General features: G+C 49.7%; 11 protein-coding genes across 11 annotated transcripts; 4 read left to right on the forward strand and 7 right to left on the reverse strand.

The window, feature by feature from the left end:
- Positions 1 to 839: 839 nt before the first annotated feature.
- PtrM4_026980 (FabG, Dehydrogenase with different specificities (related to short-chain alcohol dehydrogenase)) lies at positions 840 to 1,645 on the forward strand (the record flags this gene model as incomplete). Its single annotated transcript, XM_001932415.2, has 2 exons — positions 840 to 1,396; positions 1,453 to 1,645. 2 exons carry the CDS (start codon positions 840 to 842, stop codon positions 1,643 to 1,645), a joined length of 750 nt encoding a protein of 249 aa, XP_001932450.1.
- A 740-nt stretch (positions 1,646 to 2,385) lies between these two features.
- On the forward strand, positions 2,386 to 3,371 carry PtrM4_026990 (FabG, Dehydrogenase with different specificities (related to short-chain alcohol dehydrogenase); the record flags this gene model as incomplete). Its single annotated transcript, XM_066103740.1, has 3 exons — positions 2,386 to 2,464; positions 2,514 to 2,890; positions 2,940 to 3,371. The coding sequence occupies 3 exons, from the start codon at positions 2,386 to 2,388 to the stop codon at positions 3,369 to 3,371; spliced, it is 888 nt and encodes a 295-aa protein (XP_065965942.1).
- Positions 3,372 to 3,573: 202 nt separating this feature from the next.
- Positions 3,574 to 4,093, reverse strand: PtrM4_027000 (uncharacterized protein; the record flags this gene model as incomplete). The annotated part of the gene is made up of 2 exons (XM_066103741.1): positions 3,574 to 3,738; positions 3,821 to 4,093. 2 exons carry the CDS (start codon positions 4,091 to 4,093, stop codon positions 3,574 to 3,576), a joined length of 438 nt encoding a protein of 145 aa, XP_065965943.1.
- Positions 4,094 to 4,204: 111 nt separating this feature from the next.
- On the reverse strand, positions 4,205 to 4,686 carry PtrM4_027010 (uncharacterized protein; the record flags this gene model as incomplete). The annotated part of the gene is made up of 2 exons (XM_066103742.1): positions 4,205 to 4,564; positions 4,612 to 4,686. The coding sequence occupies 2 exons, from the start codon at positions 4,684 to 4,686 to the stop codon at positions 4,205 to 4,207; spliced, it is 435 nt and encodes a 144-aa protein (XP_065965944.1).
- A 407-nt stretch (positions 4,687 to 5,093) lies between these two features.
- On the reverse strand, positions 5,094 to 6,599 carry PtrM4_027020 (uncharacterized protein; the record flags this gene model as incomplete). The annotated part of the gene is made up of 1 exon (XM_001932419.1): positions 5,094 to 6,599. One exon carries the CDS (start codon positions 6,597 to 6,599, stop codon positions 5,094 to 5,096), a length of 1,506 nt encoding a protein of 501 aa, XP_001932454.1.
- Positions 6,600 to 9,438: 2,839 nt separating this feature from the next.
- Positions 9,439 to 9,810, forward strand: PtrM4_027030 (uncharacterized protein; the record flags this gene model as incomplete). The annotated part of the gene is made up of 2 exons (XM_066103743.1): positions 9,439 to 9,603; positions 9,670 to 9,810. The coding sequence occupies 2 exons, from the start codon at positions 9,439 to 9,441 to the stop codon at positions 9,808 to 9,810; spliced, it is 306 nt and encodes a 101-aa protein (XP_065965945.1).
- A 430-nt stretch (positions 9,811 to 10,240) lies between these two features.
- On the forward strand, positions 10,241 to 11,173 carry PtrM4_027040 (uncharacterized protein; the record flags this gene model as incomplete). Its single annotated transcript, XM_066103744.1, has 2 exons — positions 10,241 to 11,066; positions 11,130 to 11,173. The coding sequence occupies 2 exons, from the start codon at positions 10,241 to 10,243 to the stop codon at positions 11,171 to 11,173; spliced, it is 870 nt and encodes a 289-aa protein (XP_065965946.1).
- Positions 11,174 to 11,408: 235 nt separating this feature from the next.
- On the reverse strand, positions 11,409 to 12,194 carry PtrM4_027050 (BTB multi-domain protein; the record flags this gene model as incomplete). The annotated part of the gene is made up of 1 exon (XM_001932421.1): positions 11,409 to 12,194. One exon carries the CDS (start codon positions 12,192 to 12,194, stop codon positions 11,409 to 11,411), a length of 786 nt encoding a protein of 261 aa, XP_001932456.1.
- A 599-nt stretch (positions 12,195 to 12,793) lies between these two features.
- PtrM4_027060 (PAN-4 domain containing protein) lies at positions 12,794 to 13,795 on the reverse strand (the record flags this gene model as incomplete). Its single annotated transcript, XM_066103745.1, has 1 exon — positions 12,794 to 13,795. The coding sequence occupies one exon, from the start codon at positions 13,793 to 13,795 to the stop codon at positions 12,794 to 12,796; it is 1,002 nt and encodes a 333-aa protein (XP_065965947.1).
- Positions 13,796 to 14,357: 562 nt separating this feature from the next.
- PtrM4_027070 (Herpes-BLLF1 multi-domain protein) lies at positions 14,358 to 15,688 on the reverse strand (the record flags this gene model as incomplete). Its single annotated transcript, XM_066103746.1, has 2 exons — positions 14,358 to 14,681; positions 14,711 to 15,688. The coding sequence occupies 2 exons, from the start codon at positions 15,686 to 15,688 to the stop codon at positions 14,358 to 14,360; spliced, it is 1,302 nt and encodes a 433-aa protein (XP_065965948.1).
- A 1,534-nt stretch (positions 15,689 to 17,222) lies between these two features.
- On the reverse strand, positions 17,223 to 22,073 carry PtrM4_027080 (uncharacterized protein; the record flags this gene model as incomplete). Its single annotated transcript, XM_001932423.1, has 1 exon — positions 17,223 to 22,073. The coding sequence occupies one exon, from the start codon at positions 22,071 to 22,073 to the stop codon at positions 17,223 to 17,225; it is 4,851 nt and encodes a 1,616-aa protein (XP_001932458.1).
- Between the last annotated feature and the right edge of the window lie 760 nt (positions 22,074 to 22,833).

Genomic DNA, 22,833 nt, shown 5'->3' on the forward strand with positions numbered 1-22,833 from the left:
TTGGTCTATGTGATGGATTTCAGAGTCTCTCAAGGTCTACCGCCCGTCTACCACCTCTTTCTTCTATCTTGTCACGTATTATAGAGATCAATATGGTAGAGGAGGTTGTTTGTCATCCCTAATAATTCATCAAACTTCTAAGTAAAACGATCCCAAGGCAGTCCAGTGGCTTGGAAGATACCACGTTTGTATCGCCATCAGCTTCCCCAAACTCACAAAAATGGAAAAACCTGATTTTGGTCTCTTTTGTGTTGCTGTAGGTAGAACTCATCTTTTTCTGTCGTTGCCAAAATGAGATCGTAGGTGTAAATGCGGCGTAGTCTGCGAAGGCATGCCGACACGTGCCCTGTCCGAAGTCGGCAGTCAGAGCCGGGGGAGGAGCTGTCACACATTCGCGGGACGCCTTGCTGCCCAGCTCAACACCATGTCAAATGCCAAGTCGCGAGAAGGAAACTAGTGATCCAAACAACAGGATCTTGTGTCTGAGAATTTCGGCCCTTCTCTCATCGATCAAATACCGCCCAGGAGTCGTATTTCTGCATACAAAGCGGGGTCGACACCTTCCGCGCCACATGTCCATGACTCGGGAGTGCTACGGTAGCTTCAACGCTATACCCGGGAAGGGGCTTTCCTTTCTGAGTTTGTATAACATACCACGAAATGTCCCACTTCTTTCCTGGGTCCTGGTTTTTCGACGTGTTCGCTTGCAGTGACAACCTACCTTGTTGGCAAGTACTGCGAGACAGTCCATCCTTTTCGAGGAAACCTTCCCCTGCATCCGTCACCTCATCCGGAATACCTCGTCTTAATCCTTACTGCCAACACACCTATCAGTCGCCATGTCGGTCAAGGGAAAAGTCTTCACTATAACGGGGGCAGCGTCGGGAATGGGCCTCGAAACGGCGAGGCTATTTGCGAGCAAAGGCGCAACACTATCTCTTGCTGACATCCAAGAGAAGCCTCTCAAGGAGCTTGAAGCTGAACTACAAAAGTCTGGTGCCAAGGTCATGTCCAGAGTCGTCAATGTCAGTAAGCGTGCGGACGTTGACAGCTGGATTGCGGACACAGTCGAGAAGTTTGGCAAGATAGACGGTGCAGCAAACCTAGCTGGTGTCATTGGCAAGCAGAGCAGCGTCGCTACCATCGAGGAAGTCGACGATGACGACTGGGACTTTATCATGGGAGTAAACGTTGTAGGTTTGCGGAACTGTCTCCGCGCAGAGGTTCCGCATATGAATGAGGGAAGCGCCATCCTCAATGCTGCAAGTATCCTGGGTCTTGTTGGTGCACCCAAACAGCTTGCGTATTGCGCATCGAAGCATGCTGTCGTTGGCATGACTAGATCCGCAGCAAAAGAGCTAGGCCCGAAGAACATCCGAGTCAACTGCATTTGCCCGTGAGTTATCTTCCTAGCCGCTGTAGGAGGTGTATATCTGTCCTAACCGAGAACAGGGGTCCAGTTGATACAGCAATGCTGAGAAAGTCCTATGAGCTTCAAGGGACGGTGGTGGATTACTCATGGCTCCCACTTGGACGGGCGGCGCATCAAAAAGAAGTACCACCGCTGATTGAATTCTTGCTTACAGACGCATCATCTTTCATCACTGGAAATGCGATGCCAATTGATGGTGGATGGTACTGCTAGACGTGGATGTCAGAGGGCACTTGTGTGGTGGCCTCGGGCAGGGTGGCGTGTACATTCTAGGCTTCATTGAGGCGTTGAACACCGTAGATAACAAGCTACATTTGAACAGTGCAAAGATATGAAAAACCCTTGTAAGCATTACTGCGAATGAAGGACAACAAACGGTGTGACGCAGGAAGTGTGGTGCAGAAGAGAAGCGGTGCAAGCACATAGGCGGGAATAGGCGGTTCCCGTGACGGGTGCGGGAACCCTGACCTGCACCTTCTAGTCCTGCACCTTCCCTCTCCAGCGACTTACACGTTGGCTTTCCACACCACGACTCTACGGAAATGCATCGAGGCTATGTCGTAAGCGGCACGAGGCTGCGTCATCGTAGTTGCTTTTGGTCTAAAATCGGTCCCAATCAGTCCCGAATTCCACAGCCATGGGCGGGACGCTGTGCACCACGTATGGCAACTCGTGGGACAGGATGTGTGGGCTGGACACAACTGGCAACGATGAAAGCTCATGTATCGATAGTCAAGGCGTACTGAGACTTCCGGCACGAAAGTGATGTGATTCCGCTGTATGGATTCCTGCGATCCGAAACTACCCCAATGTGCATACCGGATTAGTTCGGCAGTGGGTCCGGGTGCTGCTACCCGGAGGTTCATAACCCCGCATCAACATAACTACATCTTGTACCTATAGCTTACACTGGGAGCTCAATTGTTCTGTAATTTAGAGAGATATACTCGATCATGGAAAGCGGATCAAACATCACTCCCATTGACCAGCCTCTAGATGGCAAGATCCTCCTCATCACCGGAGGTGCATCAGGTAAAGCCACATCTCCCATATCACGAGCCTTTTTGACATAATGATATAGGCATCGGTCTATCTGTAACGAAGCAAGCACAAGCTCTCGGCACACGCGTGCTTGTAGCCGATATCAAGACCACCCCGGACTTTGACACCTTTGCTGCCGGCAAACCCAACATCCTCTACGTCAAAACTGATGTGACTCGTTGGAACGACTTGGAAAAGCTCTTCGATGAATGTGAGAAGAAGTGGAATGATGTTCCGGATGCATATGCCATCTGTGCAGGGCTGTTCGACCCACCGTTTTCCAACTTCTGGGAGGACCCTGAACAAGAGCATGGGTACATGCAGGTCGATGTCAATGTCAACCACCCAATCAAGTTAACACGACTGGCCATCAGGAAGAGCCTGGGAAAGGGGAAGAGGGCGAGTGTGTGTATCATTGTAAGTAGTCCCCAGTCTTTGATATCCGTATGGGACTGATGCGATGTAGGCGTCTGTCGCAGGCATTGTTGGAAACATGGCAGCGCCCATGTACTGCGCAACAAAACATGCCCTCGTCGGCTTCGTGAAAAGTCTGAAACCTACCGAACCCCTCACCGGCGTCAAAATCACGACTCTCTGTCCCGCAAGTGTACTCACGCCAATGTTCGACGCATCGAAACAGAAGCAGTTCTCCATGGATGCCGATAAAGTCCTGACACCAGATATTTGCGCGACGCATTTACTAGAACTTCTGCAAAAGAAAGAGTACCCATGTGGAAGTGTGTTGGAACTCACGTTGGCTGGAACAAGACTTATCCCAGAATGGGGGGTACAGCCACCAGCAGGTGCGGGCACAGGACAAGATTTAGACGTGAACTTCATGACAAACATGCTGCAGCCTATCAAGGATAAATTGGATTCTGAGAGAGCAAAGGTGTAGATTTGTATAGTAGCTGCGTATGACGCGTCTAGATTTACATCACGAATCTTTGGATATGCATGCATGCTTCTTTCGACTCGCGATAACCTCACGAGTGGTAGGCTAATGGTATTACAGATCTAACCAAATTATTTCGCGCAGGGTACCTAGTATCCCCCGGACTCTCCGCCGCTTAGCTCCGGGTTGTGCGGTATAGACCCCTCTACAACTTCTCACCCTTTCCAAACCTCTGCTTAAAGTACCACTCAAATGGCGTGTATCTTACACCCTCAAACAAATCATTATGAATTTGACTCTTCGGCCTCACAGGCTCGCCCAATCCCTGCAGTCCCTTGACCAGATACCAAAAGTCGACGGGGAAAGCGCTCTGCGTATGTTCTTTTGGGTGCCTTACTCGGATCGTCGCAGACTTTATGCATCGCCTCCACACTTTGCACATCCAACTGCACCTCCTTGCCCGTATACATTCGTAGCAGTTCCACAATCTTGGCATGCGAGATGGTGTCACTGACGACGTTCAAGTACTGGTTCTCACTTTTCTGGGGTTTGAGAAGTGTGGCCACAAGGAAATTTGCAAAGTCATCCAGGTGCGTGTAATCTGCCTCCGCGTCCGGGTCCCCGATGACGTGAACAATGTACTTGTCGACTAAATTAGGATGCTGCGTCCATGGACACCATACCTTCTCGCGTTCTTGGTTGTAAAAGTCGCCGCAGCCAATCATGGTGAAGCTCATCTTTCCGGAACGGATGGCTGGGTGCACTATGGCGCACTCATTGGCTCTATGTCGGTGTTAGCGTGTGTGATGCGGCCATTGGAGGCATTGCGTAAGTACTTATTTTGCTTTCATGTTCCATGCCGGGTGGATATAGCCCATGGGGTCGTTGGGCTTGCGGTAAATCTGGTGGAAGCCATATTCGCTAGGATAGAAACGCTTCACGCCTGCATCCGCAGCAGCGTCTTGGATCATGGCTTGGCCTTCCAATGCAGGACCATTCAACGCGCTGACTATCACATCTACGCCTTTGAGATCCTTGGATAGTTCCCCACGGGTTGCCTTTTCCACATCGAAAGTCTTGATTACCACGTTATTCTGATCTTGGAGCCGTGTGCCAGGCTGAATAAATGCGACGACCGTGAACTCATGACCAGGTCGCTTGGAAGACACCAATGCGTGCAAAATGTGCTCGCTAATCTTGTATTAATGAGCCTGTGATGATAATGAGGTCATGTGTGAAGTACCTGTCCGTTCGCCCCAAAGAGAGCGATCGTATGAAATGGGGCCGCAAGACCGTAGTTCGCTGCGTGACTGCTCATCTTGAAGGGCTCAATAATTTTTCTAATTACACAATCTCTTGTTGGTAATATATCAAATGGAGAATGCTCGATTTTCTAAGGTTTGTGACATGACGCAATCGTGATTAACATCATGATGATGTCGCTCTCGGTAAGGTGCCACATCGCGACTAGGAGTCCGGTCATTGCAACGCAGCTTCCCCCTTTACTCTCGCGACTCAAATGACAGCATTCTTATGAAATTATTGGAACTATATGACGCAGGCTTCTTGTATATTGCTGCAGCTACGTAAATGTATATATGCAGGACGTGTACCCTGAATCTGTGAGTTGAGAGTCGTCCCCTTCTGTGGCAGACATGCTGTCAGTAATAGCTCCCCTTCATCGCTCTATGATAGAAGATTGGGGCTAAATATATAGTCTTTTGCTCATGCATCTGCAAAGACGATTCCACCTACGCGGCTGTCAAACTCTCTTTTCCACTGCGGCATCATGGACCTTGGCCTCGGGTTTTCAACACCCTCATCGAACACCTCGAGTGTGACCGCGTGATTTTCGGCAACATGAATTGCACTCGATGATCGGTATTGCCGGATGACGGCCTTGTGCAGCCTTCTCAACTTATCTTTGCGCCTATCCACTATGTTCTTGAAGAGCGCATGGAGAGCAGCTTCCGAAGGCTCTGGGTAGTTGGTGTTGACATGAAGCTCCCGCATACTCTCTGGAAGCATATCGCCCACACACGGAATATCGATATGGCCCCATGCAGTTGCGCCGGGCGGAATCCGTGCTTCACGTCCTTGCCGCTGTCCGCTTTCTAGTGGCGGGCCACAGAAACATTCAACATCGACTTCCAACTTTTCTAGTTTGCTAAACCGTAGGAACGAAGATAGACCGTTTATGACTTCACCATGTAACTCGTCGATGGTGAGAGCGATGTCGACCAGAGTGTTGCCGCAGTAATTGGCAAGTGTTTCTAGCACCTCGCCAGCATTCCAATCATGCTCGAGGCCATCCCATTTCGTTTGGTGTGAGTATCTAAATACCCTGAGAGCCGGTACATTTGACAGGAAAGCCGAAAGACCAGTAGCATCCATGCAGCAACACGCAAACTCGACCCGGGTCAACGGCGACTTGGTGTTTGGGTTGAGCCAGTTGAAGGGGACGCCTCCCCAATCCTCATCAACAGCCACACAGCTAACGGCATATAGATTTTTGATGCTCTGTAACGCCAGAAAAGGTGCGAGGCATTGTAAACCAACCCTAACGTCGTACCCTTCCTCCACAAACGGCAATATCGTCTCCAGTTGAGCCAGGGGCTTTTGTCGATGCCGTTCAGCATTGGACATGGTAACAAGAGATTGCACGTTAGGAACTAGAGCCTCGGCGCTCTCGCCATCCCGGACCTCGTGCCATCTGTCGGGCAACTGCAGTGTTTTGAGGTTCGGCAGTAGACTCAACAAAGCCACTGTCGCATACAGCTTGTCCATGTCGGATTGATCACCAGCCTTGTCTTCTTCTAGGATGTGGGCCCACCACTCTTCCTCCTCAGCATTCGCATAGTGCTCTGCACTACGTAGCAGGTCTTTGATTTCTTCCATGGCCTTGTCATCATTTCGAAAGTCGTACGCTCCGGTATCCTCTCTGACTTCGTCATCTGCGCGGCGGTCCCACAGAAAAAGAGTTTCAATGTACTCTGCAATGATGGGTTCCCGTGCGATCTCGTGCAAGACCGCCAGTGTATCTCCACGACGTGATGGACTCATATTGGTTGTATGACTCCATGCCTTTTTCAAGGCGTTGTGTTGCCTAATCTGAGATGCGGATCGCTGATACACCGTCTTGCACGAAAGGACAAAGTTTTGAAGACCACCCGGAGCTGTACGGTCGATGATCAGATCAAGAATCTCCGGTGGAAGATCGAGGAGACCCATGGTAGTGTTGTCAGGGCCAACCGAGATGCTGAAGCTGAGGGACGATAGGAGGGGTAGCCAAAGAATCTGCAAGAAGAACTCGAAGACGATAAACCCCAATCTTCAGACGACAATGCTGAATGGCATCTGCGTGCTGCGATTATCGTCTGGGTAGTACGATTATTGGGTGGCGAATCTGGAAACCAACGCGGCTACGATCTGGAGTGTCTACAATATTAAACAGCCAGGTCAATCAGGCCGAGATGGAGCCCGTGGAACGGCGAGCAAATCCGATGTCTCGGGTGAAGCGGTCTAGGCTGATAACGATTCGGCTCGGAAGAAACCTCCTTGCGGTAACGACTGGAATTCTTTGGTGGGGGGCGAGACTAGCCCGATGCGCATTAGCGAAAACTGAAAATCTGAAAAACAGGCTCCAATTGTACTTCGCATAGCACAACATGGAGGTTACATATATTACTCTTGTAGGTCTTGATATCGCTGTGTTATCGATTTGAGACAAATCGAGTCTCTTGCGTTATCAACTTGGGAGATCTCGTGCACCTTGAATGGCCTTGGCCAGGCCCAGCATCCTGATATCCCACCAACCTCATACGTCGCATGGAATACGACCCCCGGAGCAGATCAAGGCAAATCATATTCGGAAGGTTTAAGCCAGTATCAGTTTGGAGTGGTCTCAAGAACTCCATAGCCAATTGAGTCAAGAATTGCATCATCCTCGCTTACGCGCAAAAGTCCCCGGTCTTTCCCTGCAATTGCTCCTATGAGGTCCCCGAGCAAGTGCAAGGGATGAGCCGACACTCAGCTGACTAACGATATCTTCTTACCCTGAATGTTCCCACAATCTATTGAGCATGTAAACAAATTGGGTCTTCAGTTAGATAACAATCTGACCACTTCGGGCCCACACAGCATCTCTACAAATGTTGTGTTCAGTGGGCTATCGTGAATCGATGCGTGTAATCAAAAAGGGTAGCAAGGATATGCTAGAATGACATGTTGCAAACTCAGCCTGAGCGGGTCAACCGGAAGACATTTAGATCGGGTCTAATTTTGTTATCGCTCGAATGAACGCATGTAAGAAATACATGGGACAAATCAGAATGCACAAAAGGTTGACGGAAGATGCGCTATCCCTGAAACGGTTTTACATCGAGAGTCTAGATCTTGTGGCTGCGCGGCTCACTGACACTTCTGGAATTAATATAGAAAATGACAAGGTACCAGCAGATATCACGTACATAAGAGTGCTGATGAAGACCCGTAGTACCTTTACTTCCGGACGAGCACTCCGATCCAATTACATCATCTACTGTTGAAACTTGTCACTACGTTAATATAGTAAAGAAATATCACAACCTTTCATGAAGGTTACGATTTCGATACCATTGAGTCGAGGTGGACACCGTTTACAAGCTACTCAAAAGCTCTATGAAATGTAGCACCAACTGCTTCTATATACACTGAAAGAATCCTGAAACTCCTTGAATGAATGCATCGCTACGCCCGATCCAAAGTCAATCCCCACACTTGCTGTTGATCGATATCCACAACTACTAAGAACAACATGCTTTCACTCAAGGCGTTAGAACCGAATCGCAACATGTGGGAGCTGATAGTTCTAGTTTCTCGCAACACGACTAGAGCGGTATAAGGCCTTATCTAGAAAGTCTGGAGAGGTGGTGCGCAGGATCACAATATGATCTACTTTTGACCCTGGTCAGTCAAGATTGTTCAACAATCCGCTCAGGACGACTTCGGTCATCAGAGGTGGAACCGTGTTCAGATGGGTTTCTGGTGAACACCGAATACAACGTTTTGATCGCTCATGTCCACTAGAATCTTGGCTGTCATCGCTGGTGTCGCTTATATGCCCTTGAGAGGGTGTGTGCCACCATAGTGAGCTCTCGAGTGATACCTGCCGCATCGATATCCTCAAAAAGAATAACATGGCGTTTCCGTTGAGACTGAATCTTGTTCTACAGCATTAACATTCATGCCAGCAACATTGATGACACACAGTGGCAGATCATAAGTGCCGGTGATGGCCGTAGATAAGCTTATCTTTCCAGCCCTAGCAGGTTCATGATGTTGTATTCTCCGGAGCTATTGCACGATTGGATCTGAGTAATTTTGTACCGATGCCTTTGAAAAATACCCAGGCTTGGCATATTCGCACGTTGCTATCGATAGATTGCTCGAGCCTGAATCGACTATGCGTCCTATAGACGAACAGCATTTTGCGTGTATACGATGGGGAATAGTTGAGAATACAACCGTCTTTGACAATAGTGTCATGTTTTGTTGAGAATATCTGATTTCAGTCCAGGGTAGAAGGTGCTTGGGAGTCACATGATATGCTGGTGTGGCAGGTACTGCCCGGTGGGCAATAGCACCCACCACAACAGAGTGAGACTGCGACACTAAACACGATAGTCAATACAATATGTTGCAGCCACCCCGCCTTGTCCCTCCTCCCACTCGGTTATCCATGGTAGTCATACTACTAGAGGGACCTTGTTCCAATATGTTTCATGGTATCACGAAAAGCAGTCAGAGGATAGGGGACATGTTACGGCGTAGTCTCAGTATGCCTGTAGACACTACAGCAACACGCCGCTCTCCATCACTTCCAGCATACAATTGTGGGTAGTCAATCAAAAAAATGGCAGCGCGCCCAAAATTGTTGTTTGCATGCCGGATAGGAAGCAATGAGGGAGTTTAGGAGAAGCAAAACGCGCTAAGCCGCTAGCGCGCTCCACCCACCCCTTCTGCAGCAGAGACCACAAACTTCAACGACAGCAAACATCGCCTTTCGAAAGCTAACAAGATATCCTTCGAGATGAAACTATTGTTTCAATTCGCGCACTCTATTCTCGTATTCGTACTCTCGGCCTTACTTGTCTACAGCGTCTATTCCGCGTTCGCCTTATTACGTGAGGATCAGCGTCCGCAAACCCCGTTCTCCGACCCCGAAGTGCCGCGTAAGCCATTACCAGAGGAAATAGTATGCTCTCCCCAACACCTCTAACTTTAGATACATAATGGTCTCTTGAATACTGATAGATGGCAGGCCGCATCGATGAACACACTTTGGAACTATTTGGATGATTGGGATGAGGATCATTGCAAAAACGTCTGCGAGGCGTCATGGATTGCCTGCCAGTTGAGAAACTGCCATTACCTACCTGATGTCCGAAAACCGGAGTTGTAATATCGGTCGACATATTCGAGACGATAACAGCGATGTGGACTTTCCAGGGTGGCATTTGCGCGCACCTACTTCGCCTACACGTCTTACACAAAAGGCCGCAATCTAATCCTAATATAGAACTCCAACATCGTGGGGAGATCACCTCCATTTAAGATCAAATTCGTGTGGGGTTGGTGGAACGAGGAGAATCAACACACAATGCCGGGGTGCCCCACATCGTTCATCAATATGGTTAAGACAGCATACAGCAACTTCAAATTGCTACAAGGACAGCGCAATAGCGCCATTGGCTGGATGTTTCCAGCAACTTGTGCTCCTTGTATGAAAATCATAGATGCAGTGCGGACTGTTCAACACTTGAAAGGTGTACATTAAAAGGAAGAGATGGACGTTCTTGAAGTTGCAACTGAGCAACATCTTCTACTTCACCATGGCTTCTTTCATCTTGATTCTCGCCATCGCGACGACATCTACGCAGGCGTTCGACTGCACGCGCGAATACCTCGAAGAGACTACGAATAGCTACGTCAATCTAATGGCAACAGGCCAACACGACCGCTTCGAGAACCTAGCCTACTCAATGCAATATTTCGAAAACAACGTCACCTCTTCCATTCTCAGCGGTACTCCAGCTCTTGGTATGACCATCGACTCCCACCGCTCGATTCTCGATACTACACAATGCAAGACAATGACCGAGATCATCGTTACCGACCTGATCCACCCATACGTCATCCACACCCAAATGACCCTAGATAGTGAAGGAAACGTGAACCTCATCGACAGCATTGTCACCGACAAAGGCGACTGGGCCTTCAACGCTACAGGTTACAAGTATTGGAACAGTCAAGAGTCATGGGGCCCAATTCCTGAAACCAAACGCGATTCCCGCGAAGTTGTCAAAGCAGCAGGAAACGCATACGCGGATCGCTTCAATGACACCTCCGTAGTCGTTCCGTTTGGAACTCCCTGCACACGCCTCGAAGGGGGCGCGTACACTGGTCGCGGCAACCTTTCGGCAAATACATGTGATATCGGCGGCCTCCCTAGCAACGTGCTCTTGACGAACCGCAAGTACGTTGCTGATGAAGTCATGGGCGTGGTGGACATCTTTATGGGGTTCACGGGGCTTGATCGTACGAGGAATACAGAAGGTGCACCGGATAGTCACATGTTTCGCATCGAGGGTGGTAAGATTCGATACGTACATACTGCCAGTGCTTGCTTTGTTGATGGGTGTGGAATGAATGGGACTGGTAAGTTGTTTCCTGGTTTTCACGTTTGATCAAGGGAGTTACGCTAACTTAGTGTGACGATAGGTATTCCATTGAAGATGGCACGCCGCCGGCCCGTACGACTCTAAGCGGATAACTGTCAAGGGACTCTTCTGCTGGTGGGCTTGAGATCGTTTATTGTGGACCCAGTTTCAAACATTCGTATATGAGACGGAAAGGTTGTAATTTAACAAACCGATGTATCCTATCGACGAACCGACTGAGCTGAGTTTGTACCCATACACGTATCGTGCTCAGCGTTTGCATAAATACAGAACGAACGTGACAGCGCATGGAACCCATACACCGCCAATTCTACCAACCTCACTTCCCCCAATGCGCCGGCCTATCATCCCAATGCACTTCATCCCCAACTTCCGGATACTTCGACAGCCACACTGCAACCTCACCATCCTCATCAATCACCAACCCCGGATGTTCCTTCAACACACTCACAAACACATCCTTCAGACCCTTATCGTCATCCGGCGTAGCAGTAAACGCCTCCTCCAGCGCATCCACCAACTCCAATGTCTCACACTGCCAATACACGTGCAACACATCCTTCACGCCCTGCCGCGCAAACACCTTCAATAATTCCATACCAAAGTAATCCGCCAAAGTATAGATGCGCACATGCTGCAGCAAATGTCCCGGATCCAGCGTCTTGCCCGCGCACGGACACTTGTGCTTGAAGATCTGAGCGCCTTTCTTGGGGCCGTGGAGAAGAGCATAGGTACTGTGCCCACAGTAATCGGTCGAAGGGATGATGGCGCCGCCGTGCAGTTTGTAGGTAGAGGTGTACATGTAGTCGAGAATGTGTTTCATGGATGTTGCGTTGACGTCTGGTATCTCTACCTGTTCGTCGTCTGTCTCCTGTCCGTTGAAGTGGAACATGCGCGCGAAGTACGGTGATGCATTTTTTAGGATGCTCCTGTGCGTGAGGTACCGTTGTCCATCGCACAGGACTGTGAAGTCGGCGTGGTCATCGCCTAGGGCAAGCTTTTCATCTTTGGCCTTCGCTTTTGTCGGCGTCGGTGGAAGGGGGATATCCTCTGGGTTCAGTAACACGTTGACGTGGGGCGTAGTAAGATTGATCTTGCTGTCCATTGGTGCTGGTGGGGTGGAGAGGTTCGTGACTAGTCAAGCTTTGCCGTGAGAGTAGCAATTTGACATGGCCGGGCCTGAGCGCTAGTTAGAATTGATCACGCATGATCTAATGAGATGGTAGTGAATGTAAGAATTGTGGATCACTAGGCTAGGCTGAGGTATGACGGTGTTGGCATCTGTCAGCAACACGGCTGCCTTGTTGCACCTCACATCGCTGGCATGCAAACGGACGGCGTAGTCATCATGATATCGTTGCACTAAACAACACTTGAAAGCCATCGTCTTTATCCAGCGTGCGAAATCACTGACCAAAAGATAATTCATCATCTCTCTCGACTCATCACGTTAGAGCACAGCTCGGATATGCAAATGAATGTGGGTATGAGAGCATCTCATTTTTAGATTTAATTACAACAGTATACTTTTTCTATGTATAAGACACACAGCTGAGAATGGAAACTAAACATATGGAGGTGTGTGTGTGTGCTAAGGAGTGACGATGTTTGGAACGGAAAAGCAAGTGATGAGCAGTGTCATCGAAATATCGCGTGAATTGACAGGGCGACATGTTGAGTGCGGTCTATGGTCAAGAGCGGACTCTAGACTGTGGAAGTCGATAACGGGCACTTGGTGATATGTGTCACACCACTGAAGACTTGGGATGGAACACTGGTTGTGATGGTAATGACAGTCGATGCCACGACGAACTTCGTGATAGTAGCAGGTTGTGCCAAAGGTGTTGTAGTGAAAACAGGAAGCAAAGTGGTGTATGTTGTGAAGGTCAAAGTCTCCCTAGTGAATGTGTAGTCGGGATTGAAGAAGCGACCAGGGGTTGTAAGCGCAAGTGCTCGCTTTTCGTGCACTACTCGCTTTCCGTGCAGTTTGAGCCTGTTGCAATCACTAATCTTACGACCGCCCTCAATGTTTGAATTATTGTGGACCTTGCCGACACTACTCTTCATGTAGCAAGCCCCATGCCTCTCCGAAACCCAAGAGACACTCACGCAGCCAGAAGTCATGTCGCAAGCTTGTACACAACGCTCCCAGGTATCTGCAAAGACAAGGCCGTTCTTAAGGTCGTTACCAAAACGATCGACGCCACACTCAAGGGCGTATTCTGCACCGCACTCAGTAGTGTATATGGCGCCATCGCCTTCAGGGCATGTGCGTGAAGTAGTCGTTGGGGTGGCTGAAGAGGTAGTGGAAGAACCGGTAGCAGAAGAACCACTAGCGGAAGAACCGGTCGTTGCGCAGCTGGTCACGGTCACGGTCGAGAAACCAGAGGCTGGTGTTGAGGCGGCTGGGGAACCATGAATCAACTTTCCGCCGATGATGTTGGCGTTGGGGTTGCTGCCTGCTGCAGAACCCTTTAAATAACAAGGCCCACCCTTGACGTAGCTGACAGCGACACAGCCGGGGGTTGATTGGCAGTCAAGCAAGCACTTTTCGTAGGATCCTGGGTAAGTTGGGCTAATCGGACCTGGGAAAGTGTCGCCATTAATGTCCGCGTCGCACAGAACCAAAAACACCTTCGATCCCGCAGTATACGTTGTTCCGTTATAAGCGGGGCAGGTGATGGGTCCAGTAGGTTGAGATGTCATACTGGTGGTGGTTGTGGCCATTGATGATTTGGAAGAGGAGGTGGACGCGGAGGAGCTAGTGGACGCGGGCGAGGTAGTGGACGCAGATGAAGAGGTACTAGACGCGGATGATGAGGTGGAAGCGGGTGAGGTACTAGACGCGGATGATGAGGTGGAAGCGGGTGAGGTACTAGACGCAGATGATGAGGTGGAAGCGAGTGAGGTAGTAGACGCGGGTGAGGTGGTAGATACAGAGGAAGTAGTAGTCGCAGGCGGAGTAGTAGACGCAGATGAAGAGGTAGTAGTCACAGGCGAGGTGATGGACACGGAGGAGGAGATGGATGCGGGTGTCTCCAGCCTAGCACCCCAAACACCATTGTTGGTATTCGGTGCACCGATTCCGGACTTCAGATAGCATGGACCATTAGGTAGGTAAGCCACGGCCTGGCAATTCTTTGTAATGATGCAAGCCCTGATACATTGGCTGAAGGTATTAGGTCTAATGGGTGCGATTCCGATGTCACTATCGTCACGATCGATGAAGCACTCGATAACGAAATTTCTCGAGGTACCGTCATTGAAATTAGTTCCGTTGGCGGCAGGACACGTGATCAAGGATGGAGAATACGATGGCTGAGCCGAGGTAGACGCAGCAGGGCTTGAGCTTGAGGATGTCGGGGTCGAGGATGAGCTCGATGATGGCTGAGCTGAGGTAGACATAACAGAGCTTGAGGATGAGCTTGAGGATGAGCTTGATATTGAGCTCGATGATGTGCTTGATGAGCCCGATGATGAGCTTGATGATGGCTGAGCCGAGGTAGACGTAGCAGAGCTTGAGCTTGAGCTCGACGATACCGGGGTCGAGGATGAGCTCGATGATGGGATCGGAAGCGTGGTCGCGGGAGAGCTAGTGGTGATGCTTGTGGGGATAGATACAGTCGTAGGAACCGAAACTGTAGGAGTGACCGAAGGGGTGCTAACAGGGATACTAGTAGACATTGTGGACGGCGTTGAAAGGATGCTCGTGAGGATGCTGACAGGGATTGTGAGGGTGCTAGTAGGAAGCGGAACCGGGATTGAGAGAAAGCTCGTAGAATAGCCAGAGGAGATGCTGGTAGAGGTAGTGGTAGGTAGCGAAATCGTGACAGTCGAGATAGTGGGAATAGAAACCGGGATAGTCGAAAGACTAGTAGGCAGCGAAGGCGAGCTTGTCGAGGTAGGCGGAAGAGAAAACGGGCTTGTGCTCTTCGAAGTGCTTGTCGAAACTAGAGGAGGAATCACTGGGTAGCTGCTAGACTGCGGAATAGAAGTCTCAGGGGTGCTCGTCGGAAGAGGGAGATTGGAAAGCGACGGACAATCTGTAATCACGACTGGAACGGTCACAGGAACAGTGACTGTAGAGAGACTTGTGCTTGTAGAGGTAGCAGTGGTCCGAGTAATGGTAACGGGGCTGAACGGGTAATAGTTTCCGGATTTTGTAGTCGTGAAAGGCCGAGTGAGGGTCAAGGAAGTCGTGATTGAAACAGGTGGCGCAGCACTGTTACCAAAGGTGGCCGTGAAAGGGCGAGGAGTTTGACCACTGTAGGGGGAAGCAAGCTTGTTGTCGATGATGTACTCGCCCCTGTTCACCCAATCCCAAAGCCGGCCTTTGGGACACTCCAGAGCTGTGTAGGTAGTTCCAATAGTTACGTACTGGCAAGTGCGAGTGTAGTACAGACGGGGGTTAGACAGGATGGGGGTGAGTGTAGCCATCTCTGAGTGAAAGCAGGTCGAGGTACCAGACATATACGCCATCTCAATGCCAAAGTCGTCGCCGGACAAGAAGCCATGTTCAGCATGATCATAGGCGAACGTTGGTATGGCCCCTCCAACAAGGGAGGGCAATCCCGGGGCTACGAGTGAGCAGTTCGACATGTTTGTCGACTGTGAGAAGGTAATGAATGAATGAAAGGTTGGATGGTGTGTTGTTGTGAGCAGGATTCGACTCTCTTATATGTCGTCTTCTCTAGCATCCGACAACCTTGCGCCATCACGGATAGCACGACGGTGAGCGGGGTTCCATTGTAGACGTGAACATGATTAGATCATGATACGACCCACATTGCTTTCGAATCAGCATATAGATGAGGGGTTGGATATTGAACAACCGTGAAGCACTCAGGGAACCCACTAATCACTGTTCGTCAAAGACGCCTCGCGTGGTACATGCGGCGAAAACACTGGTTCGGTGGATTCGACTGCTACATTGGCAATACAGCTGCTGAAAAATCTGGATATCATCCCCATTGCGGTGCTCACATTCGATGTTTGCAATGCCGATGTGGTGGTTAAGGGAAGCGCAGCACACGATGGAGTCCTAATTGTTGCCAGTGCACAGACCGCCACTAAGCCGTTCATAGATGATGGCATGACTACCTGCATGTGCGGAGGTGCATGTACCAATCCACCTCAATGTTGGATATTGTAAGCCACGACAGTAACACATGTCTTACCAGCTCCAAGAACAAACGCATAGCTCATCTCATCGCCGATACTCCTATAGACGCTGTTGGGCTCATGGGTGAAGTCCGGGACGTCACACGATCGCCCATTGCAAATTTGCCTCTTGATCTCGCATTTTTAGAGTATTCCAGATGGGTTTAGTGGGAAAATATGCAAGATCTGTATCGAAAATCATATCTGTGGTCCGTTCGGAATCTCTGCGTCTCAACAAGAAAAGCTTCAGAAAAAGTAGTGCGCGAAGGTCCGGCATGCAGATGACACGCGTGTATAACCCGACAACACGGCTTAACCTAGCATTGGAAGCGCATAATTTTCCTATGAGACCTGTATGGTTTCCAACGGTAGTTGTACATAAGCCATGATATAGAAGATCAATGTCACACAAATTTGAACGAGCCGTAGCAGAGGCGGGGTTACGAATTTAGATCTCAAGCTATCAAGCAATGCACGACTCTCTAGAATTTCCGGAAACCCATAGTTATAGAGCGGGTTTCGGGGTGTCTCCGATGCATCTCATTCTCCGCACCCCTCGAACCTCACCGAACTCCTCAGGTGGCGATCATCCCCACACCACGGTAGCTGGAATCTTCAAGATGACGACATAGTAAAATCGTTAGATTACGTTAGATTAGGGTCTAGACCAGAAGTCCACAACGAAAGCCACGAGGCAGATTCTCCAAACGGATTTCCCACTGCACGCCGAGGGCAGCTAATCACAGCCACTGCATTTTAACAAAACAGACATTGCCGCTCGGAAACGATCACCATGCAGAGAACACATAAACCGAAAACAATATTTTGGATAGCGCAAGCATAGTAGTCTAGACTCAGAAACCCGGAGGTCGGAATTGGACAAGACCCTAAACACATAAGGGTCATTCACTGTAATCCAACTTCCGGAACCCTAGCCGTAAGGGTCACTCACCCCACTCCTACTCCCGAAACTCTAGCCGAAATAGCAATTCGCGAGCTGCCAACCCCTTCTCCTCAGCTGCTCATTTTCACAAGCCTTCCATGCCGCGAACATCGCAATCAATTTCTGCCTAACGTCTTCTCTTATCACTTTCTTCTCTGCCTGCACATCGTGCCCAACCTTCTCCACCAAAATGGCCGCAACCTCACACCTGAGCACCTCTGGCGACGTCACCCAACTCAATCTCATCTTTGACAGATCCCCAAGTTGTATCGCCGTCAATATCCGATTATTCGCCAGTGTATCGCGAAGTGGGTCATAGTCGGAAGAGCCCCCGGATTTGCTGGGCAGTGCGATATCGGCGTTGAGATAGGTGCGTAAATTATCCAGGCGATGGTGGTAGACCCCCAAACCGCTCATTTCGTCAACAATTGCGGAGAGTTGTTTTGCAAAGGTTTCGCTTTTGAGTTCGCAGTCGGTATCTGTATCTCCGCGCAATGGCAGGGGGTAGTCGAGCGTGAGGAGACGCCAAGGGAAGGTATCGGGCAAGACAGATGGCGCACGGTCAGGGTCACGCTCCCACTCTCTTGTGCGCAGGCTATCTACATAGGCGATCATTGCTTCAACGACAGGCTTGCCAGATGCTGCCCACCATGGTTTTGTGAGACATCTGGGATCTAGTATCCCGCCGCATAGATTGCTTGTCAGCTTTGTGTAAGATGGTGTGTCATTCCACAGTACTGCAGTGAAGAGCTTGAGAAACGCTTCTTGGATGAGTCGAGGTGTAATGGGAGTGTCATTTTCCGCATGGTCCAGAAGCGGCATGATAATGGACGGCACACCCTTGATTTCTTCTCCGTAAAGTGATAGCCATGTCTGAACTTCTGCAAGTCCACTCAGAGCCTTGTCAGAGCGTAGCCTCTCATTGAGTGCTCGGATAAGCTCTGGTGGGGAGATGTTGAAGTGTACCCACGCCACGTATTCTTCCAAGATGGCGCGCGGAATAAGATGAAATCGATTGCCAGATCTCGTGAGTATACGGAGGGCTATGGGCACACTAGGAAGATTGAGCTCTTCCTGGTCATCTTTTGAGATTCCGTACTTTCGGAGAAACAGTGTCGTCCATCTCACTGCTTGGTCTTTGAGGCTTCCGAAGGCTGGTAATATGATGCGTGCGAGGAATTGCTGCATCCTGCCAACGCTATTCTTGCCCTGGTTGAAATACTTGAGAAGCACATTCAGAACCAAATGATCAAGCATACACGTAAAGCCCTTTGGGAACTCAGGTAGCACGAGATCTTGCTCACTCTGTAACCATTTTGCCTCGTCCATCGGCGCTCGTTCATCTAGTGCTCCGGCCAAAGGTAGCACTGACTCCAAGAGAGGTAGCGTTTGATCCCAATATTGCGAGGACTCGAGTATGGGTAACCATAGTACGCTGTTGATGATTGTCAAGCAGATGTCTCTATGGCGGTTTCCTTTGGAAAGCGCCAGAAGCTTTGGTAGAGTATAGTCTGCCCCGACGTATTCTAGCTCTTGCAAAATCTTGATGAGGAACTTGATCGTCGTGACTTTGATATAGGGCGCATCTTCTTGACTTTTGGCCAGCTCTTTGGGTTTCTCCATAGGCTCTGACATCTGCATGGTATTGGTTACGAAAGTGTTGATGCAAGATCGGGCCTCGGAAGCCGATATTCTGTGTAGGAAACCTTCCTTCAACAGCTGCCGATGCCACGAGCTTGATTTCGGTCTATGCAGGACGATACGTATAGCCAATGGCGTAGCTAGAGAGGGTCTATCACTCTCTCCCAGTCGTATCACTAAATTCAATGCGACCTCGTGCAATGTACTATAAACGGCTTTGTCCGAATATGTAGAGTCAAGCGCGTCAATGAGGCTATGGGTGAGCTGTTCCAGTAGAGCAGGGGGTATTGCGTCAATATGGCCACGAATATTCTTAGCCGCCGAGATTGGGTCAGGAATGTCTGCATCGAGGAAAGCATCGTCGAGATACATAGCAGGATACCTCTCATCCACGTCTGAGATAAATGGTTTAGCCAAAAGACGATTTGTCTTTACGTACTCCGCATCAAGATACAACAAAGCCGAGAGCACTCCACCTTCGCCGATATTGCGCGACGGGCTCCAGATGGTGCTCAAATCTGTTGTGCGGCCAGGTACCCCGGAAGGCTCGATCTCCATTCTCTCGTGAACCGTAGGATTGTAGGTACCCGTTGGCACAGCACGAGAGAGATCTAAGAATGCAACCTCATCAAAATCGCGCTCCGGATCATCAGGTCTTCTTGACGTAAGTGGATTCCATTCACAGGGCTCATGACGATCATTACCTTGAGGTATCAAAGGCCAAATTTCATGAGCCCGATCCGGTGTTGGCCATTCTTTCAGATAGCCAGGTGCAGCGTGTTCCCAAAAGCGTACTGCTTCTGGCTCGGACATCCTATGACGACTCAATGGACCTGTTGCATAGTCCCAGACGCTCTTTACACGTGTTACCCTTTCTAACTTACTGCATTTCTTGGGTATGTACAGCTCGACAGCACAGGTATAGCTATCCACGCATATGCTAATGGCTTTTTGAAATTCCTCGTCTGTAGGAGCCACCTGGAGGATTTTGGCGGGGTCCGGAAATAAAACGTCGTGCACGCGAGATGCGAGGTAGGGAATTTTCTCGAGTGAGTCGAGGGAAACGAAGTTCCATGGTGCTGTGAGATATTGAATCGGCAGGCCTCGTGGGAGAGGCTCAGGGAGAGTAATCACAGCGGGATAGGTAGATGCGCGTATTTTGCACCAGAGTTCGTTCCTCGCTTGAGCGAGATCGTTAACAAACTGGTACGATGAGGCGTCTCTTATCTCGATGTCAATGTTCGATGGGTAAGGAAAGGCCAGTATTCCCCGCAAGAGATTTGCCTGCAGCTTTTCATGGCCTACTTTGTTCGCCTTCTCTTCGACTGCTAAGAGCATTTCTATCGTGTCCTCCCAGAGATAAGTGTAGACTCCGGAATCCAGAGCATTGAGCTTTCTTTTGAGGATAGAGGTGCAATCCATCCGTTCCTTGACAACGTCGTAAAATATCGCAAAGATATCGCCCCAGACTCTGGTAGAGAACGAAGGCTCTAACAAGGCCGCACATGCTGTATCAAAAATACTGGCGAGAATCGAGTTTGAAAACTTTACTCTCTCTCGCAATTGAGGCAGGTTGAACGAACCGTCGATGAACTCGGGAATGCCTGAGAGCAACCGTACCGCATCATAGGTATGCCACGAGCTGTAGATCTTGCGAAACACCAAAGGATCACGGATAAATCTCTTTACCCATTCCAGAGACTCTTTCAATAGTTCCAGTGACCCGCTGGCAACGGCAGCAGATAGAACTGACTTGGCGTAGGAGGTTCTCTGTTCTGGCTCAGATGCAGAGGCCGCTTTCTTCTTCCGGGCATCCATGTATGGTATCGCTATCTCCTTGACTTGGTCGTTGAAGTTGTTCTGGCTAAGTAACCACATGTGATGAAGTTCCACATCACTTCCAAGTAATGAGAAGGTATGACCGGATACCAAGGATGCCTTCGTATCGTTACGCACTCTCTGCAAGCGAGTGAAAAGCGACAAAGCTCCGCCATGAGACAAGCTGGAAAGGAGACTTGTATGCAGTGACCCCTTGATTTTAGCGAGATCTGCATCGATATCAAGATCAATCCCGGTCGACTCTTGGTAGCATAGTTGTAGCAGCGAATAAGTTCGTGTTTTCGAGATTCCGCTCAGAAATCCTTCCCAGTCTGTCAGACGATCCTTCTTGGATGTGCCAAATTCTGGATGAGATAAAAGCCATCGCAGTTGTTTCTCGAAGAGTTCCGGCATATGCGACCAGCATATGGCCACCTGGTGAAAGATATCACCCTCTGCGATAGTGATCTTTCTTCCCGCACTCGGATGAGTTTCCAGGTAGAGTACCGTAAAGTTAACAATCTCTTGTATCTTGGCCCAGTCCGCATGTTTCTTGATAGCGCGTCCTAAGAGGGGACCGGCAAGCTGATTAACAAAAAATTCATCCCCTACGTCATCGCGCCCTGAATTTGACAATACTTTGAGAACCTCTAGAGAGAACACCATAGACTCCGAAAAGCCGCGAACATAGGCCTTGGCCTTAGGGTAGTCGTGCAATAGGCCTGCGAGTATCTTCTTGTCGATTGTGGGGGTTTTCTCCGAATGCAGCAACCGAAGAAACTCTCTTTGCAATGTCCTCGTATGATACTTTAGAAGATATCTTCCATGAGCCTCTTTCAAATCTTCCTGTGGGCCCTTGGCGATGACTTCTGCGACCAGCTCTTCCGAACATGCAGGCATGAGGTATTGGTAATGCTTGTCCAGCAGACGACGGTCGCGAGTCTTGTGCAGCGCATCGGGGAAGAGCTCAGGATGCAAGCCTTTGAAAAGCTCTGTAATTTGTCTTCGTTTATTCTCCAAGTCCTCACCTGTGCCACAACTTCCAATCGCTCTACAGGCTTCCCTAATCTCTACGACCGAGAGATCAGCAAAAGTTTCCAGCAAGCCAGTCACTCCGCCAACACCATTCCAGTTCTCTTGCCATTGCGGGGAAGAAAGCGCTTGACGTAACTGCGTAATCCCGAGGTTGCGAACTATAACAGATTTGTTTTGAGTGATGGCTTCCCGGATGGCAGCAGGTGATTTCGACAGGTTGAGCCATGGCGCAAAAGTAGATGGTGGAATCGAGCCTCTCTCAATGGCATCCAGAAGCTGCGTTGTAATAGGTTCGGCTGATGCATCGCTCAAGAGCTGTTTGTAGTAGTCTCGAAGCTCAGCCTTTGTCGACGACCGAATGCGACGCGTGTCAAGAGTTACTGCCATGTCGTGAAAGTAAATGGCAGAGCGGACAGCAAGCCTACTCTATGAGAAGCAGATAAGGCGGTGTTAATATATAGCGCGCATTCAGCAAGGGTACTGTATAAGAAGGGCTCAGCTCGACGAGAAGACGGTTCGTTAGGTAGCCGCTGCCGCTACATGTAATTAGGCGGCATGACGAAAGTGACATCATAACGCCCTTTTTCCCTCTTTGCACTACGGCGAGTCACTTTTTGGAACATGCAGTGCTGTACTGCCTAGTTGCACTCCTTCAATGTAATGGAAGCAGAGAGCGCGACAGGGCAATGCTGCAAAGATGAATGGCTGTCGTCCTCTAAGTCAGCCCCAGGTGAGGCTGCGGCTGCGGCTAAGCCCGATCCAGCAATAATCATGGCCAAGATACACGACCACTCAGCTATGCTTACCAGCGTCAATACATTGCATCTATCAGCCCTTCAGCCCTTCAGGATGATGGAGCTGTAGAAAGGCTTGTAATGATGAGATGTTCAACACTTTCCTGCGTACTATATCGGTCGCGGCCCACTCTAAAGCAGGCCGTGCAACAGTATCACCCATGGTAGCAGCACATTTTGAGTCAGACTCTGGTATAGTGGTATTTTTGTTCAGTTGAGATCAAAGTTAAGTTGATCCAACAGGCTCCATTCGACACGTGACGCGCGGGACAACGACCTGCACGCACGCACGCACGCTAGAACTTGGGTTCACACGGATATGTAACCTCAAGACAGATCAAGACGCAAAGGAC

The sequence above is a fragment of the Pyrenophora tritici-repentis genome, chromosome 1, assembly GCF_003171515.1.
Source record: "Pyrenophora tritici-repentis strain M4 chromosome 1, whole genome shotgun sequence".
NCBI lineage: Eukaryota > Fungi > Ascomycota > Dothideomycetes > Pleosporales > Pleosporaceae > Pyrenophora > Pyrenophora tritici-repentis.